The 18593-nt window shown below is 44.4% G+C and overlaps 2 protein-coding genes across 3 annotated transcripts; one reads left to right on the forward strand and one right to left on the reverse strand.

The window, feature by feature from the left end:
- Nucleotides 1-6578: 6578 nt before the first annotated feature.
- Nucleotides 6579-16122, forward strand: LOC136456357 (uncharacterized). Of its 2 annotated transcripts, XM_066456192.1 has the most exons (13): nt 6579-7158; nt 7932-8044; nt 8124-8180; nt 9253-9348; nt 10283-10353; nt 10441-10483; nt 10637-10717; nt 10827-10886; nt 14180-14248; nt 14433-14530; nt 14830-14878; nt 14962-15006; nt 15179-16122. In XM_066456192.1, exons 1-13 carry the CDS (start codon nt 6579-6581, stop codon nt 15659-15661), a joined length of 1845 nt encoding a protein of 614 aa, XP_066312289.1. In that variant the 3' UTR covers nt 15662-16122. The 2 variants fall into 2 exon arrangements, with proteins under 2 accessions (XP_066312289.1, XP_066312290.1); XM_066456193.1 differs by lacking the exon at nt 9253-9348 and having other exon boundaries at nt 6613-7158; nt 15179-16119.
- A 323-nt stretch (nt 16123-16445) lies between these two features.
- Nucleotides 16446-18587, reverse strand: LOC136458690 (uncharacterized). Its single transcript, XM_066458618.1, has 2 exons — nt 18263-18587; nt 16446-17955 (listed from the first exon to the last, which is right to left on the reverse strand). The coding sequence occupies exons 1-2, from the start codon at nt 18461-18463 to the stop codon at nt 16759-16761; spliced, it is 1398 nt and encodes a 465-aa protein (XP_066314715.1). The 5' UTR covers nt 18464-18587; the 3' UTR covers nt 16446-16758.
- Nucleotides 18588-18593: the final 6 nt, after the last annotated feature.

Below are 18593 nucleotides of genomic sequence, written 5' to 3' on the forward strand. Positions count from 1 at the left end.
ACAGGGGAATATTTGAGGTAAATACATTCACAACGCAAGCTGCTCAAGAAAAGTTCTTTGGTCAGATAATGCTTACCTTTTGCAAGTCCTGATCTTACATGGTTCTCAAAAACATTGCAGCAACCTCTCAACCAACGCATCTATTAGAGTGGCATCAACTTTTGGATTGACGAGACCACTGTTGCTTTTTGCAGGCCACTCTGCACGCTACGGAGCTACTGGTCTATTTGACGTAGATGCTTGGCGCAAACGTAGAATCTGGAGCAGTACGCCACGTCCTTGCGTTGCGGAAGCCCTCATAATTTCGAGCTCTCGTCGTCAGATTAGTGCCATGTTTAGTTCTCTCCAAACTCCTGAATTTGGCACTATACAAAATGAAGATTCTTCGTCACATCAAACTTACGGTACATGCATGAAGTACTAAATGTAAACGAAATAAAAAACTAATTGCACAGTTTGATTCTACTCTATGAGACGAAGGTTTTGAGTCTAATTAGTCGATGGTTGGATAATTATTATCAAATACAAACAAAATGCTACAGTGCGCTATAGTGCGCTGCAGTGAATTCGGCGGCACCAAATCCGGCGAACTAAACGTGGCCTAGTATGAGACACGAGAGCACCTGTTTCTGGACTCCCATTGTAGGAAAGGACAGCTCTATCGCAAGTCGTGTACTTAACATGTTACACTATCGTTGATCCTAGGATGGTATGGTATAATTTAGAATTGCCATGTTTATCAAGAAGGAAATTTTTGGCTCAGGAGAGTAGATCCCCTTCCTGTGCTATAGATGGAACAACGATGCCTTCCCAACTTCCATGCCAAACTTGATGACTTTGTTGTCTGCTCTCGCCATGCGTCATGGTCACCGTGTAGCGTTTTAAGTTCATATTAGTCCACTCCTTCATGTGTAAGGAATTAGATATCACGTCTGCAGATGCAATTAAGAGCACCCCTTGATGCATCCCTTTTTTGTGTGTATGCCTCGTCAGGCCAACTAGGTTTAGAGAATAAAATAGTATTCTTGTGGATGACAATAATAGTTACAGGGGCTACAATAGCCTCGAAGAGAGAAGACATGGACAACTAAAATTGTGAGGGAAAAATGGAAGCGAGATAGTTGTAAGGATAACAACAATATGCTTGGTTGGATAGATAGTAGTTTCAACTTTTCTATTTCTATTTAGACATATATTAATTTCGAATGAAACCATTAGTCACGCCCTAAAGCAAATTGGGCTGATCTCATAGTTCTTCTCAAGTCATCGTTTTTTTCTATTAGTTAAAATCAAGCCTTGCATTGATGATGAGTTTAAGTTTTGCATTTCAACCAAAAGCATAGGAATTTGTTGGTACTGAACATCGAACCAAAAAAAAATGTTACAGTAATAAATAATAACTAGTCTATGCACATAAATGGACTAGTTATTCTTTATTTCTGTAACTAGTCGGATGCCTCAATATAGATGTTGTGAACAAGCATGACAACAGATTCATACATCCCCACTGCTTTTCTCACAAGATTGACCTTACCACTTGCTATCCACCAGTCCATGATACAAAAAGAAAACATCTCCAGCGATACGCCATAAACCAAGGCCCTATTTGCCTAAGTAGACCCCCCCCCCCCCCTATTTTCTCAACTATCCAACCATAAGTATTTATAAATGCATAGATTTCAACCAAAATCAATTTGTTAAATTTAAACACCTTAATTCGAATCAGGAAAGCGAATTTAAATACAAAATGACCACCGTGTCCTAGGAAGAAAACAAAGCACATAATACATGCAACCAACACAAGTTGTATAGGTATGGATGGATTTGCACCATTTTATGTTATTCCCACAAATGCTCGACCAAAATCCTCTTGAAGTTTCTCATGTGTTTGCTTGTCTTCGATCTACTCATGTTCAAGGGCGGAGGGAGGGCACATGAGTAGATCGACAAAAGAAACTGCAGACAGTAGTGACCGTGGTGGATGCATGGTCGATCTACTCATGTGTTTGCAATAGTTGCGCCGGTGCCGCTACAAAACGGCAGACCATCGCGCGGGGCGGTGCCCGCGAGGCCGGGGGTCACGGCACTGTTTTTTTAATGCCGGGTACATAGGTAGCATCTCTTCGTACACACGTACATCCACTTAACACACGTATACTATTCACATCATCCGTGTACAGACAAACCTATAACTACATGTAGGCAGAGACGGACGACATGTCTGCCCGGAAGGTTCAAACAAACATTCGTCCTCGCCCAGTCGCCCTTGTTGCTGTCTGCTGAAGTCCCCGTTCGCAGAATTCAGAGGCGCGAAGCATCTCTGGTCAGTCCAGAAGTCCCGCTGATGCTAATTTGTTGTGAGAGAAAAATACTATTAGCTAGCTAATAAATATTGGCTGAAACCGACGAACGAACAGAGGTAGAGGTAGGAGAAGAGAAGCATCGACTGTTTATTTGTTCAGATCCCGATCATACGGGCACGGCACCGGGCTGGATCGGGGGTCCGCGCTGCCATGTGAGCCGGCGGTGGGGCCCGACCGCGCCTCGGTTTGTTGAGCTGCAACTTTAGGCGCGCCTCTTGTTGTCGCCTGCGTGAGTAGCCGGGAAAACGACGGCAACCAGTGAGACGCGGCACGGTTGCTTCTTGCTTGTGACTTGTGAGCCCGTGTGGCCACGCAAACCGCGTGGAAAGCTGTTACGCTCAATCCAGTGAACGAGAAGAATCGTCTCGCCTCGCCTCACGCGTGTGGTGATCCATCGTTTTACTGACCGACCATGTAACTGCTACTCTTGGGCGCTTGGCGATAAAGCTCCTCCGGTGACCAATCATCGCTAGAGATAATCCAGCAGTCCTTGCAAAACGACAGTTCACTGGACCAGGGTTTCCTTCTTCGCCACCCCGGATCCCGAAGGTAGCTGAACAACCTCATCTGCTCATCTAACGTTTGCCCAAACTGGTACTGATGCAGTGATGCATGCAACCATGATCGGCCGAGGTTGTCATTTCAGGACGGTGGTGCGACGGTGCTATTGTTAACGAAACAACAGAAAGTACAGGCACTTTTATCACTATACTAGGCTCTCTTTTTTTGAGAAAAAAAGGCGCACGTGGATTAACAAAGACACCCATGTGATCGACCTGGATCTGATTCCAAACAAAAATATGTACAAATAACTTGACATTTTTTGCAAGACGAGAGAGCTACGGCCTACGAGTAGAGCAGCTAGCTAGGCACATCACATCAGTTGTCCCTTTCAGACCCAGTTTGGTTGCCAATTTTTTTTTTTTTGGCAAAACGGCACGGCAGTGTTTTCGTTGTTATTTGACAATTAGTGTCCAATCATAGTCTAATTAGGCTTAAAAGATTCGTCTCGTGGATTTCGTCTAAACTGTGTAATTAGTTTTATTTTTTATTTATATTTAATGCTTCATGCATGCGTTTTCGTATTCGATGTGACGAGGAATCTTGAAAATTTTGACGTTTTGGGAGGGAACTAAACAGGCGAATCGTTCCTTTCCGATTCTATACATCAGACAGGTGGCAAGATTACAGATGTACTACGTGTCTACTATGAGAGATTAACGCGTTGGATGAGGATGATGAACTTGTTGATGGCTCCATGACCGTATGAGATCTTTGTTTGCATAAGTAATTCCAACCCGTCGCACTCTGAGAGAAGCGGCTTCGATGCGACGAAGTCTCAACGCGCAGGTGGGCCGAGGCCCCAAGATTCAAGAGGAAATAGTATTGTGTAAACTTCGGAGCTGAGATTTGGCGACGTTGACGCGCTTAGTTAATCGATGGATCGAACACGGTTACTACACGGATGATAACGTGGCGCTGCTCATAGCTGTTATCTTACTCCATCCATGGGACTCTGGCTACGTGTATGGGCATGGCACGGAATTCCCGTTCAATTGACCGCTTAGGCCACCCACCATGGTTAGAGATAGTCAGGGCACGTGGTTTCGGTACAATTAAAATGATCTACGTAGACAATGAGATACTAATGCCACTATTTGCGCAATGCAAACCATCATGTCTTTTCTACCTGTGGTCTCCACCTTGCTTTTTTCTTTTACCATGCGTCACTTTTATCTCTCTCTCCCTCTAATTATCTTGCATGGACCACCTTCTCTCTCCTAAGCATATGTAGATTCTACAGACAACTATAACATATGTAGAGCACCTATTTTTTGTACAACATGGCATCCAAACCTAGCTGCACCTTAAAGCCACTGCTGAGGCTACTGACGTTGGGAAATGCCTTACTAGCTCGAAGCTAATTTTAACATATAGGTTTTAAAATGAATAGCATAACATAACACTCTCACGTAATCTTAAAATGTGTGCAAGAGTTTAGCTCTGGATAAGAGCTAATTTTTCTCCTTTTCTATTAAAATATGAGAAAAATGTTTAGAGCTAGTTTAAAAGTCATGGCTGGAGCTGCCTCTGTACTACCATCAATCAGTTATAAAAATCAAAACCTATTCAGTTTACGAGGTCTGAGCATCACCCATGTTAGGCTTGGCCGCTTGGGCGTAAGATATTTGAGCTGGACATTGAAAACCAGATCAAAGCCCGATGGAATGCTCCGTGCAGATACGCGGATTCTAGTCGATCCAGGATCGGAACCACATGGCACAAGTTAACCTAGGAGAAATACTGCAGTACAAGTTAACCTAGGCCTTGTTTAGATGCCACCAAAATTCCAAGTTTTTTCACTCTCTCTCCATCACATCAATTTTTAGCCACTTGCGTGGAGTATTAAATGTAGGTAAAAAAATAACTAATTACACAGTTTAGTTGAAAATCACGAGATGAATCTTTTGAGCCTAGTTGGTCCACGATTGGACAATATTTGTTAAATAAGACGAAAGTGGTACTATTCATCGATTTGAAATTTTTTCAGCAAGGCCCTAGTAGGAGTATAATAAAGCCACTGTATTCTGGATTTCTGGGAGAACCGGTCCGGAGAAGCAATTGCGGAAAACGGCAGTGCGCAGGTCTTTGCCCTGTTCACATGCACCGAAAAAAGGCAGCCTGTAGAGCGATTCGATCCGCCTGCAAGCATTGGCAAGTGGCAACGCAGCGCAAAACCGGCACGGCACGGCAGGCACTTTTGCCGCTTTGCGCATGCTGCTGCCGGTTCTTGCCCGCGGGTTGCTTAGCGCGGGGAACGCGGGAACGCCGGATCAGGACTCAATCAACACGGGGCAAACAATCCCGTCCGTCATGAGAGCATATTCATCAGTGTCCAATCAGATGGGGCCGCCCCCGCCTATTGCCCTATAAGGCGCCCTCGCCGTGAAGGAAAACTGAAAAAGAAGCGAGCAAGTGGGATTCTGCTTTGGGGTCTCCGGCCATCTGCATTGCCCTTGCTCCGCACTCGCCGCCGCCGTCGATTTTGACACTCCATCTGATTGGACATTTGGCCTGCGAGAGAAAACCAAGAGAAATTGCCCCTTGACCGTGCAACTTCGTTCTCTCGCCGGCGAATTGACCGTGCCACGTTGTTGATAGCGCGTCGCTCTCGGCTAGCTCTCGCTGGCTCGCAGATCGCCAAGTGGAGACTGTTTTGTGAGCACGGGGTTGAACAGCATTACCGATTTAACGTGGACAGATCATGAAGCGACCAAGTGGGTGTTTGTGCTGTGCGCAGTGCGCCCACGCACTGATGACTGATCCATTCCACGGGATGCCATCTCAGATGTGTCGGGCCTTGGAGTTGGAGGGCGGTTGGGCCTCTCCGTGGAGCTATTACACTCCCGGTCCCTCTTCATGATTTATTCATGGATCATGGTCCATTGCATCTATGATGACTTGATGAGGTCAATCGGTCTAGTCTAGGGATATATAGGGTGAAATACAAGATGGTTCTATTACCTCTTTTGAACTCAAAATCAAAACGACGAATTTCATGACTACTCAAATTAATTTATTTCCTATATAGTGTTTTGTATAATGATGCTTTCGGAGAAAACGTGAATCCCTCTCACAAAGAGGTGGAATGGAATTTAGATCTGAGAAGGAGACTGGGTATTGATGAGGTGGCAGAGTGGAATGAACTGCAGGAGAAATTAGAGTTAATAGTCTTTTCAGAAGAGGATGACACTGTAATTTGGGCTCTGGAACCTTCAGGCAAATTCTCCACCAAATCTCTGTACAGATTTATGACACACAGTGGCAATGTTGATCTGAGAATGACAGAGCTGTGGAAAGTAAATTTACCCCTCAAGATCAAGATCTTTCTTTGCTTATCTTTCTTAAACTTTGTTGTTGCAAATGCTAAACTGTAAGCTGGTATCCCCAGCAACTACCGTTATGTGCTTTCAATATAAGCAGGGCCAATGCCTTTGGTGTAAAAAAGGGAGAAAAAACAGGAGAAGCAAATAAAAAGAAAAAAAAAAGAAGTCCGCTCTCGGTACGTTTCGTGGGCCGCGGATGAATCCTGCAGAGCTACGACTTCACTCCTTCTATAGGCCTGGCCACGGCCGAAACCCCAGTCAGCAAACTTGCGCGGCCCGCCTGCTCCACTCCAGGCTCCAGCCAGCGCGCGCCTCAGAAGCCCAATCCATGGTTCTGCAGGAAGCGACGAACGCGTGGGCGTGGCATTGGCCGCCACCGCCACCGCGAAAGCGAAGGAGGAGGGGGAGGAAGGGCAAACGAGCCGTTCTCTACTACCCCGCGCCGCCGAGGCAACCAACCGCCACAGCAGCAGCAGACCCAGCCGCCGCCACGGAGATGGAGGCCGAGGCGTCCGTCCCCGCCACGAACTACGTCTACGACGCTCTCCCGGGCCTGCACTTCGCCTTCTCGCCGGAGGAGGAGGCCCTCGATGACGCCGCCGCCGCCGCGGGGCGGGACGAGGATGATGCGACCGCGACCTACGCCGTCTTCCGCAACGAGATAACGGCGGCTGGGGATGCGCTCGCGGACATCCCTGCGGCGGACTTCTTCTCGCTCGACGTCTCCGCCCCTGCCTCCGTCGAGGCCGAGCCTGAGCCGGCATCGCCGCGGGCCCCGGCGCCCGCCGCTGCGGCGGCGACGCCCTCTAGCTCCCGTGCTTTGGAGGACCAGCCGGCGCAGGGGTCGGAGCGCGCGTGGTTCAGAGGAGGGAGGCGGTTTAGGAGCCCCATGCTTCAACTACACAAGGGTGAGGGTTTTAGTTTGGTGCTTTTGCGCAGTGGATTTTTGGTAGCTTAAGTTCGGGAATTGTTTTGAATTTTGTGGCTTCTAGTGCCTAAATTATAGCGCAACTAAATGGACTTTGCTCTGCTGTGGCATTAAATTACTGATGCAGTGAAGTGATCCGATATAACAGATTAAAGATCACATTTTCTTCAGTAAACATATCAGAATAGCTAAACTATAGGTTGCCATACAGAGCTTCAGTAACCTATAATTTGGCGTAGCATGGCCGCCCCAAGATAGTGCATTTATAGAAAAATACAGCTAGAGTGCCAAAATAGTACATTCAATTCTCCATGACATATGTCTTGATAGTGCATTTATTTGAACTTGTAGATATGTTTTTCTAAAAACTCGGTCAAAGTTAGAGAAGTTTGACTTAGGACAAAGCTAAAGTGAAGTATAGTTTGGAATGGAGGGAGTACCTTGTAGTGTGGTCTTCATGTATTTGGATGCAGAAACTGTGTAGAGAGTGCTATGATGCCAAACACTTTTTTTGGTTCCGATAGAGCTGATTGTTACTTGGAATTTGTTAGACAATAGTCTCAAGGACCAGTTTGATATTATACTTAAGAAATAGTAAAGCTACTTATGCAGTTGATCCAGACATTCAAATCACATTTATCTTTAGCACTTGAACTAGTAGAACTTGAGATCAATAAAAACTCACAGATGTATGTATGGTTTTGTGATGGATAATTTGACTGTTGGAGTACTAATATTGTATCTTTGTTGCAGAGATTCTTGACTTCTGTGATTTTATCTCACCTTCTACTGAAGAGCAATCTTCACGAACAGCTGCTGTGCAAGATGTCTCTGATGTTGTCAAACATATATGGCCACAGTGCAAGGCATCACACCCTCTTTCCCCCTGTAGTTTGTGTCAAATAGCTGTGAACCATTTTGGTGATTCCCACTCTTGCATGGCAGGTGGAAGTTTTTGGATCTTTCAGGACAGGTCTCTATCTACCAACAAGTGATATAGATGTAAGCATTCTTCTTTCCTCCTCTTTCTATATTTCTAGCTTGGCGCTTCACTTTATCTGTTCCATTGTGTTGTATTAATTGCTGGATCATAGTGCTTACTTTGTTAGACAGTATTAGTCTCTATCTTTACTATGAAGGAGAAAGAAGAGCTGAAGATTTGTTTTTTCTCTTCTAATTTTGTTTAACGACACATTAGTTGAGGTCCTTATAGCCGTAACTATTCACTATCAAATTTGAAGCAATAGAAAGTTCTATTACCAAAGTAACAATATGATTGAGATAATGGAATAAATAGTAGGGGAGTATATAGTAACAGAAAAAGGTAAAGGTGGACTTCCATCCTATGTTTCTGCTGTTGCAATTGCAGAAAAAACAACAAAACTGCAATATAGGGAGGGTGAAAAGTGGTATATGTGTCAGTTCACGCTAGCAATATCGTCATGCGTAGGTCAGAAGGACATGCTATGTTTGTATGGACCTATCTTCACCTTGTATTTTTTTCTCGAACGACACAGGAGAGCTGCGTGTCATTTCATTATTAAGAAGAGAAAGAATACTAAGGAGAAACAAGAGTCTGCTCCTAGTACATGGGAGAGAAATTCCTTGTATTTGCACTAACTAATTCGATATCGACAGACATACTTTGTTTGTTCTTTGTAACACTCCCTCTGTGTCACTATGTTTGTCCATAACCTTGAGAGAATGTCTCACAATGTTTGTCCAATTGTCCATCGAGAAAGTGTAGTCATTACAATGTTTCCATTCTCTACCCTCAACCAAGTGCTTTGGAAAAAGAGAAATGGTTGCGTCATGTTATTTAACAGGGGCATGGACAGTCATTTCACATTGAATTTTCTTGAAACACATACTGGGTTAGTGCGCCGGTGTGCTATGGACAAACATAGTGGCATGGATGGAGTAATTGATAAAGAAAGTTTCTAGGGTACATCACCTAAGCTTGTTGTCTAGCACTTCCCATGTTTCACCTGGACACACAGGGTCATGCACCTTCTTTTTATGAAATGCCTATCTCCTTTATCTGCTTAAGTTCATATTAGGCTTGTTGTTGCAGGTTGTAATATTTGAGTCCAGAGTTAAGACTCCTCAAGTTGGTCTATATGCTCTCGCAAAAGCATTGTCTCAAAAAGGTGTTGCTAAAAAAATACAGGTCCAGTTCTCACTTTTAAAAAAAATATATATATATTGTGCAAGAATCTCTGTGAGTTTCTTTTCTGGTTCATAAACTACTCATAACATGAGTTTCTACAGGGAAAACACTGTTTTTTTCCATCAAAGAAACAACACAAGCTGTTACCCAATTGAATTAACCACGAGGGATGATAACTGATTGGTTTGGTAGGGAACATGGCTGAGGGCTGTCATACCTTAATTTTGTCATGATATCCCTTGCCCTTTGTTGCGAATTGCTGGTCCTGGCTCCATGGCTGCCGACCTGCCGATTGCCGTCCTCCAATATGAGCAGAGAAACATAGGGGAAATAAAATAACGATGGTGAGGCTTAGAAAAATGAGGAGGGTGAAAAGTGTGGAGCCTGTGGTGTCATTGAGCTGCCTGACGAACATGTAGCACGAGCAGCACAGGCAGGATCAGGTGACCAGTACAGGCACTTGAGAAGTGTGAAGGAAACAAACAAGCTAGAGATAGAGGAAAGTTTTGTAAGTTGCCACAGCAAGTAGCTCGCTGCTGCTGGGGGCATTGAACTTTTTGCCACTATTAGTGTGGCCCACCCAATCCCTCTCACATTCAGTCCAGTTTCGTGGGTCTTGACACTTAAGTGCTGTTCTCTCTCTCTCTCTCTCTCTCACTCTCTCTCTCTCTCTCTCTCTGCCAGTGACCAAGCATTTTGCCCATCTGCCTACCATCCCCACTCCTGAAGGCTGAATTGCTAGCCCTAGATGACGCGCCAAACTGCCAATTCCACAACATGAACCAACCCCGTGATACCTCAAATCTAATCTGTCTTCCGCCACTGGCAGTGACCAAATGCCATCGTCTGGAACATTGGACATTGCCACTTTGTCAACTATTAGTTACTGAGTTGCTTATTTAGTCAATGGACTACTGTTTTTCTTTTGCGGCAGGTAATAGCAAAGGCACGTGTGCCAATTGTGAAGTTTGTGGAAAGAAAGAGTGGCATAGCTTTTGACATCAGGTGCAGTTTTGTTTTCATTGCTCAGACCAATACTCGACTTCTTTTTCTGTTGTCCCAGTTCTCTGTTAAGAATTTTTTCTGTTCCAGCTTTGATATAGATGGTGGGCCGCAGGCAGCAGACTTCATCAAGGTACTTGTTGAACTGGGCAACTAACTATTCTAGTAACGGAGGCAGCATGTACTCTGTTTGAAGCTAATCTGTGGCAGATGTTCAACATGTACTTTGGCTCACCTGATTGTTTTGGACTACCACAATGATCCTTTTCCATTTTGTACTGTATAGGATGCTGTGAAGAAGTTGCCTGCTTTAAGACCTTTATGTATGATTCTGAAAGTTTTTCTGCATCAGAGAGAGCTCAACGAGGTACAATTGAACAAAAGTCAGTGACTTGTTGCTCCTTTAATTAAAAGGTGGTTATCTTGAATTGTTGTGTCGATCCAGATTTCTAACAACCATTACACTTTCTGGGTAGGTCTATACCGGTGGAATTGGATCATATGCTCTTCTTACAATGTTGATCACACATCTACAGGTGAAATGAGATTTCACTTTTTGATCTGGAAAGCCTTTTCCTTATGATCTTTCAAATAGGATTTTGGTGCGAAGGGTAAGGAAGCTAGTCGAACCAACTAGGATCCGTTTAGGTAGTTGGAATGTAGGGTCACTTACAGGTAAGTTAAGAGAATTAGTTGATACCGCGACTAGGAGGCGTGTAAATATATTATGCGTTCAAGAGACTAAATGGAAGGGTCAGAAGGCGAAGGAGGTGGACAATACAGGATTCAAGCTTTGGTACACAGGGACAGTCGCGAATAGAAATGGAGTAGGAGTTTTGATTGATAAGAGCCTCAAGAATGGTGTGGTGGGAGTGAGAAGGCAAGGAGATAGGATTATCTTAGTCAAGCTTGTCGTTGGTGATATGGTCTTGAACGTAATCAGTGCGTATGCCCCCCAAGTAGGCCTCGACGAGAGTGCTAAGAGACAGTTCTGGGAAGACTTAGATGGCCTGGTTAGAGCTATACCTAGTAGTGAGAAGCTTTTTATAGGAGGAGATCTTAATGGGCATGTAGGTACTACAAGCGCAGGTTTTGAGGCAGTTCATGGAGGTTTTGGGTATGGTAGTAGGAATCAGGAGGGGGAGGAAGTTCTGGACTTCGCGGTAGCTTTTGACCTGATGATAGCCAACACTTTCTTAGAAAGAGAGAATCTCATCTAGTGACCTTCAGTAGCGGACAACACTGTAGCCAGATTGACTTTGTCCTCGCAAGAAGAAAGGACAAACGAGCATGCTTGGATTGCAAGGTGATACCAGGAGAGTGTGTTGTTTCTCAACATAAGCTTTTGGTGGCAGATTTTTGTTTTCAGGTGCGTGCCCGTAGGGATAAACAAGCTAAGATTGAAAGAACAAAGTGGTGGAAACTGAAAGGGGAGACGTCAGAGGTATTTAGGGAAAGGGTTATCAAAGAGGGTTCTTGGAAGGAAGAAGACGACATAAACAACATGTGGGACAAGATGGCAACCAACATTCGGAAGGTAGCCTCAGAGGTGTGTGGAGTAACCAAAGGAAGGGGACGCGAGGCTAAAGATACTTGGTGGTGGAACGAGGAAGTCCAAAGGGCTATTAAGGAGAAGAAAGAATGCTATAGACGCTTGTACCATGACAGGAGTGTGGACAACATAGAGAAGTACAAGGTGGCAAAGAAGACTGCAAAGCAAGCTGTAAGTGTGGCAAAAGGTAGAGCGTACGAGGATCTTTACCAACATTTGAGTACGAAGGAAGGAGAGACGGACATTTATAGGATGGCTAGGGTTCGTGAGAGAAAGACACGGGACTTCAACCAAGTTAAGTGCATTAAGGATGAAAGGGAGCATCTCTTGGTGAAGGAGGATGAGATCCGACATCGATGGCAAGAGTATTTTGATAAATTGTTCAATGGTGAGAATATGGATACAACCTTTCAGTTGGATGACTCTTTTGATGACACCAATAGGCGCTTTGTGCGGAGAATCCAAGAATCTGAGGTCAGAGAGGCGTTGAAAAGGATGAAAGGAGGTAAGGCGATGGGACCAGATGGTATCCCAATCGAGGTGTGGAGATGCCTCGGGGACATAGCTATAGTATGGCTAACCAAGCTGTTCAACCATATTTTTCGATCGAACAAGATGCCTGATGAGTGGAGGAGAAGTATATTGGTACCGATCTACAAGAATAAAGGAGATATTCAAAGTTGTACGAATTACCGGGGAATTAAGTTGATGAGCCATACTATGAAGCTATGGGAGAGAGTTATCGAGCATCGCTTGAGAGCAATAACGCGGGTCTCTATGAACCAATTTGGTTTCATGCCCGGAAGGTCAACCATGGAAGCCATTTTCTTAGTAAGACAAGTTATGGAGCGATATAGGGAGAAGAAGAAGGACCTACACATGGTTTTTATTGACTTGGAGAAGGCTTATGATAAAGTACCAAGGAATGTTATGTGGTGGGCTTTGGACAAACATAAAGTCCCAACGAAGTACGTCGGGCTCATTAAGGACATGTACAACAATGTTGTGACTAGAGTTCGAACAAGTGATGGAGACACGGATGACTTCCCGATTAGGATAGGACTACATCAAGGGTCAGCTTTGAGCCCTTATTTGTTTGCTTTAGTGATGGATGAGGTCACAAGGGACATACAAGGGGACATCCCTTGGTGTATGCTTTTCGCGGACGATGTAGTGCTTGTTGATGAAAGCCGGATAGGAGTGAACCAGAAACTGGAGTTATGGCGGGAGACTTTGGAGTCCAAAGGTTTTAGACTCAGTAGAACTAAAACTGAGTATATGAGATGTGACTTCGGCACTGCTACTCGGGAGGAGGAAGATGTTAGTTTGGAAGGTCAAGTAGTGCCTAGGAAGGATACCTTTCGATATTTAGGATCAATGCTACAGAGGGACGGGGATATTGATGAAGATGTTAGCCATAGAATCAAAGCAGGGTGGATGAAGTGGCGGCAAGCGTCTGGTGTCCTATGTGACAAAAGGGTACCACAGAAGCTAAAAGGCAAGTTTTATAGGACGGCGATTAGACCTGCTATGTTGTATGGTGCAGAATGTTGGCCTACGAAAAGACGACATGTTCAACAGCTAAGTGTCGCGGAAATGCGTATGTTGCGTTGGATTTGCGGTCATACTAGAAGGGATCGAGTTCGGAACGATGATATACGTGAGAGATTAGGGGTAGCGCCAATTGAAGAAAAGCTTGTCCAACACCGGTTGAGATGGTTTGGACATGTGCAACGGAGACCTCCAGATGCACCGGTGCGTAGCGGAATCCTAAGTCAGGATAGTAACGTGAAGAGAGGCAGAGGAAGACCGAAGTTGACTTGGGTAGAGGCAATAAAAGGAGACTTGAAAGGATGGAATATACCCAAAGACTTAGCCTTAGATAGGAGTGCTTGGAAGACAGCTATTCACGTGCCTGAACCTTGATTGCTTCTGATGGGTTTCAACTCTAGCCTACCCCAACTTGTTTGGGACTTAAAGGCTTTGTTGTTGTTGTTGTTGTTGTATTTGAAACTTGTATAAACCTATAATCCTTTAATAAATGGTTGAAAGCAAAGATGATGTTTTGTTAGCTGTTTAAGTTCTCCTAAAAAATGTTGAAGTTCAATTAATAGAACTGAATTATTTAGCTCTAAACACTTGTAACACAACTATTTCAGCTGCATTGCACTTCACTCGTAGTGTTATTTTTTGCTTGTCTGAAGTTTCATATTATTTGTGGGCCTGAAAATTCATTCTTTCTTACAAATCATTTACCACTGTGGTTTTTGTTCTTAGTTGGTCTGGGGAGGAAAAGATATTCTCGGGTATCATCAGTCAAAGGAGCACAATTTGGGAATTCTTTTGGTAAGTGATACTTTTGTTATTATTGTTCCAGTCTCAGAATATCTTCATATTGGCTCGCAGCAAACTGTGAGCTTTATTTTCCTACCTTGAAATTCTTGTTTCATTCTCCCTTGAGATTTCTCTTTGTGACGGTGAAGAAAAGTCAAAGGACACCCCTTTATATTTTCCTGCTCTTTTATGGCAGGTCAGGTTCTTTGATTTTTATGGACGCAAGTTGAACCATTGGGACGTCGGAATATCTTGCAATTCTTCAAGGACCTTTTTCTTGAAGAGTGATAAAGAGTAAGCTGATGATTTACTAGATGAACTTATGCCAGACAACTCACTGATTATTGACTTGCAAATTTTGTTGAGCTGGCAACATATCTTGCTTTCATTTAGTTTGGTCATTGTTTAAAAATATTCTGTTGTTGTTTGTAGACTAGCAATAGACACTGATATGTGAATTTCTTTAATTCCTTTAATAATTGGAAAACTTGTCAGGTGCTAGGGCGAAATTGTTTAGTTTCTCCACGTTCTAACCTTTTTATACTAGTTTATTTCTACGCTTCTCTGATTCTTCTTTTATTTTGGTTTTATAGCTTTATGAATCATGATCGACCACATCTATTAGCGATTCAGGATCCCATGGTAAAATACCTGTCCATTCTTTTTCACCTAACTTGAGGATCTTGAGTTACAATGGATTAACTCATTCAACTCATGATGTCCAGGCACCAGATAATGATATCGGAAAGAATTCCTTTAACTACTTTAAGGTAATTACTCTATTGATTTTTTACTCATGCTTCTGCATTGCATGTTGCCGATGCTGTGGATGTGATACTGGAACTGTTTGATGCTTTAACTCATTTTGCCTTTTGCTATGATACTATTACTCTGGAATTTTTCGACTTGAGAAAACCCTGAATAAATTCCCTTTTTTTTCAGGTGAAATCAGCATTTTCCAAGGCATACTCTGTGTTAACTGATGCAAACTCGCTTATAAGTTTGGGACATAATAGGAGCATTCTGGGTACCATTGTCAGACCAGATTCAGTTCTCCTTGACCGGAAAGGCTGGAACAATGATATGTTAGCGGAACCCTGGGAACCGATCACCCAACAGTTTGACAGCGAGAATGATGCAGTGTATAATTGGCATGTGATAAATGAGGATGAACCATTGCCCAGAAATAGTCAATCCACATCCGAGGACACTAGTTCATCACCATCTAAAAAACGGAAGTCCTCAAAATCAAAACAGAAATCGCGAAAGAAGTCGAAGGCTGGTGCCTCAGGCAGTAGTGATGTTGCAAGAGAGGATAGATCATCCAAGCGGGAAGCAGGAAGCAGCAAACGGAGGAAAGGACCAAAGGAGTATGACAGATTCACGAATACACTCCCAAAGTACACGCATGTTAGTAAGTGGTAACTAACAGCGTTTATAGTATGGTCGCAAAGGTCCAGCTCAATTTGACTCGATTTGACATTGAGAAGTATCATGTCACATTATGGCATGCGATGTGAATGACGAAAGTTGTCAGCAGCTCCAGAAGCCCCATCGTATGATTTGCTTGTTTGTCTGTTTAATTGCTATACTTTATGTAACAGAGATAAAACTTGATTAAATGAAGATTCAGTTATTTTATTTATGCTGCAGCAATTTTTTTTGAACCTTATGCTGCAACAATTTTGGCGACTAGCTTGTATTCTTTTTGTAATGGTATCAGCTGGTGACGACGAGGTTCTGTTCAGCAATCTGCGAGAGGAATAGTATGTTCGATATATTTGATTGATGGGATGGTGGTCTTAATTACTGAATAGTATGTTCAAAACATATTATTTTTCACTCAAGAATGTACATCAATACTTTTAAACTGCATTTAGACGGACAACGTGTAAAGAAAAATTTAGTTGCAACGACCCCAAGCTTCAGAGGCATTCTCAATTTCTAATGTATTTGAGAACTATTGCTATTTCATAAATAATTATAACCAGTTTTCAGCATTACTATTTCTGAGCTACTGTAGCACTTGCGTTCTGCAAATATGCAGCGACCATTGTTCTGTGTTTGGTAGAGCAAGCTAAGAAAAGTTGATGAGACGAAATGTATCAAAATTTTCAAAGAATAGCTATGTCTTCATGCCATACACAAAACCAACTAGATCGAGCGTGACAGATTCTGTGAGAAAGCAGCAGCTGCTAAAAACTAATGTTACCCAGCAAACATCTGACAAGCTGATGTAAACCCGTCATATATTCATATAAGAAAGGCATATAAGTTCGGTTACAAGGAGATATGTCCATTAAAAGTGAGGACATATGCCAACAGTGATCACTCAGCTAACCTACTTCTCTTATTTCAGATTGACCTTCAGCTGAAAAAGGTAGAAGGATCTGTTCTAATCTGCTGGCTGATGGAAAAAAAAAGGAGCCAGATAAAATAGACCTGATGAGCTTCCAACTGCAATAAGTATAGTAGTATAAGTTGTGGAAGCTGTGAAATGTCTGATCGCGCATTGTCAACCACTATGCTGACCACTCACGAGGGGATGTTACATTGCTGCCAGCATTAAGCTTATCAACCATTACAGGTTGGGCTGCAGCCACCACTGGGAGTATCTCAACCACATTTCCAAATGGATGACTGTGCACGACCTGTGGTCCCAAGGGATGATACGCCATAGAAGCAGTAGCTGGAGGCTGAGGCAGAAGAGCTACAGCAGTTGCAGGGCAGTTAGAAGGGTTCTTGTATGTGGAGCTGTAGGTCTGGCGATTTCCTTGAACAGCATAGGATGCAACACTGCAGTGACTGGGCTTGCTTGGTTGAGGTGGACAGGGGCCCTGGCTGTGTAACTGCACTGATTGTGGTTGCTGATGCTGAGCATTATGATCTGCTACGGGTAGCAATATTGTATTGCCTTGGCCATAAAATGAATGGGCAACTTCATGCTGCTGCTGCTGCTGCTGCTGCTGCTGCGATGAAGAGTATGGAGGCTGCCCGGTCACACTTCTTGTAATTGGCTCAGTGTTAGAACTGGCAGGCTTCAGGGAACTGAATGGAGGAAACAAGGGTGTGGCTTGAGCACTCTGAGACTGAGGAGATGAGGACTGTTGTTGAGCCATGTGTCGTGAAACTTGTTGAATAATGTATTGCTGCTGTTGCACCATGGGCTGTTGGGGATGCCATGTATGCGAATCAACCTGCTGGGTAGGCATCTGTAGTCTGTGATTCTGAGGTTGAGGGTACAATTCAGTTGCTTGACTAGATTTCTGAGGTAGCTCAACTTGAACCATGGCTTCAGGGTTGTGGACAAGTGGCTGCACAACTTGAACCAAAGGCTCCAACGCCTTGCTCTCGGTGGATTTAGCATGATCTGGGCTTTGCACATAGTACACAGGAGGAGCCTGGCTCAACTGCTGCTGATCATGCTGCGTGCTCAAAGTGACAGGCACCAGGTGCTGCAGAACAAACCCGTTGCTGGTTTGGACCTGCACGGCAGCAGGGGACTGCATCCCATTAACTTGGTGAAGCGGCAAAAGGGCGACCTCGTGTTTTGGAGCCTGTGGGCTGTGGTCATTTTCCCTTGGCGCGAGCACGGAAAAACCGGCGGTGGCCTCACCCTTCTGAGAGGGTGCCTCATGTGCTATTTGAAGCTTGCTGAGTTCTTTTGGAGTTTCAGCTAAGTCCTGCCTATCCTGAAGAACCTGCAAGGATTTGTGGACCTGGCAACCAAAATGTAGATCTAGTTATCAAAGATGCTAGCTGTTAGTCTCAGAACCAAGTGATACAGATCTCATCTCCGGGAATCGTAAGTTGACTCCACTGAATGTACTAGCTTTCAGGGAAATAAACAATCAGTTAAGTCTATGAAGCACTGTACACCAAACATAAGTGAGAAATCGAAATCGCACTGTCATTGTGTGCCATTACTCGGCGGCATTACTACTCGAGAAGCACCAACTGGTGCACCGGGAGGGATTCAATCCAAGATGCACGGTCCACGGAGAAGGCAGGCACGCACGCGCTTACCTGTCTGAGGTTCTTGTCGATGCATCTGAAATTGGCGGTGCTCTCGCCGTGGTAGTCCACGACGTCGCTGCGCAGCTCCCCGATGGACCTCTCGAGCTTGTAGCAGTAGAGCTCGAGCTGCGAGAGCCTGCCCCCGATGCCGTCGAGCGAGTGCAGCAGCGCGTCGGCCTGCTTCCGCATGCACTCCTCCACGGCCGCCATCACGGCGTCCTTGGGGTAGAAGCCGCCGTCCTGCTGCGGCGGCTGCGGCTGCCCGTAGGCGGCGGCCACGAACGTCCGCACCAGCCTCTCGTCCTGCAAGCCGTGCCCGGCGGCGCGGCGCGGCAGAGTC

Source organism: Miscanthus floridulus, chromosome 6, assembly GCF_019320115.1.
Source record: "Miscanthus floridulus cultivar M001 chromosome 6, ASM1932011v1, whole genome shotgun sequence".
NCBI lineage: Eukaryota > Viridiplantae > Streptophyta > Magnoliopsida > Poales > Poaceae > Miscanthus > Miscanthus floridulus.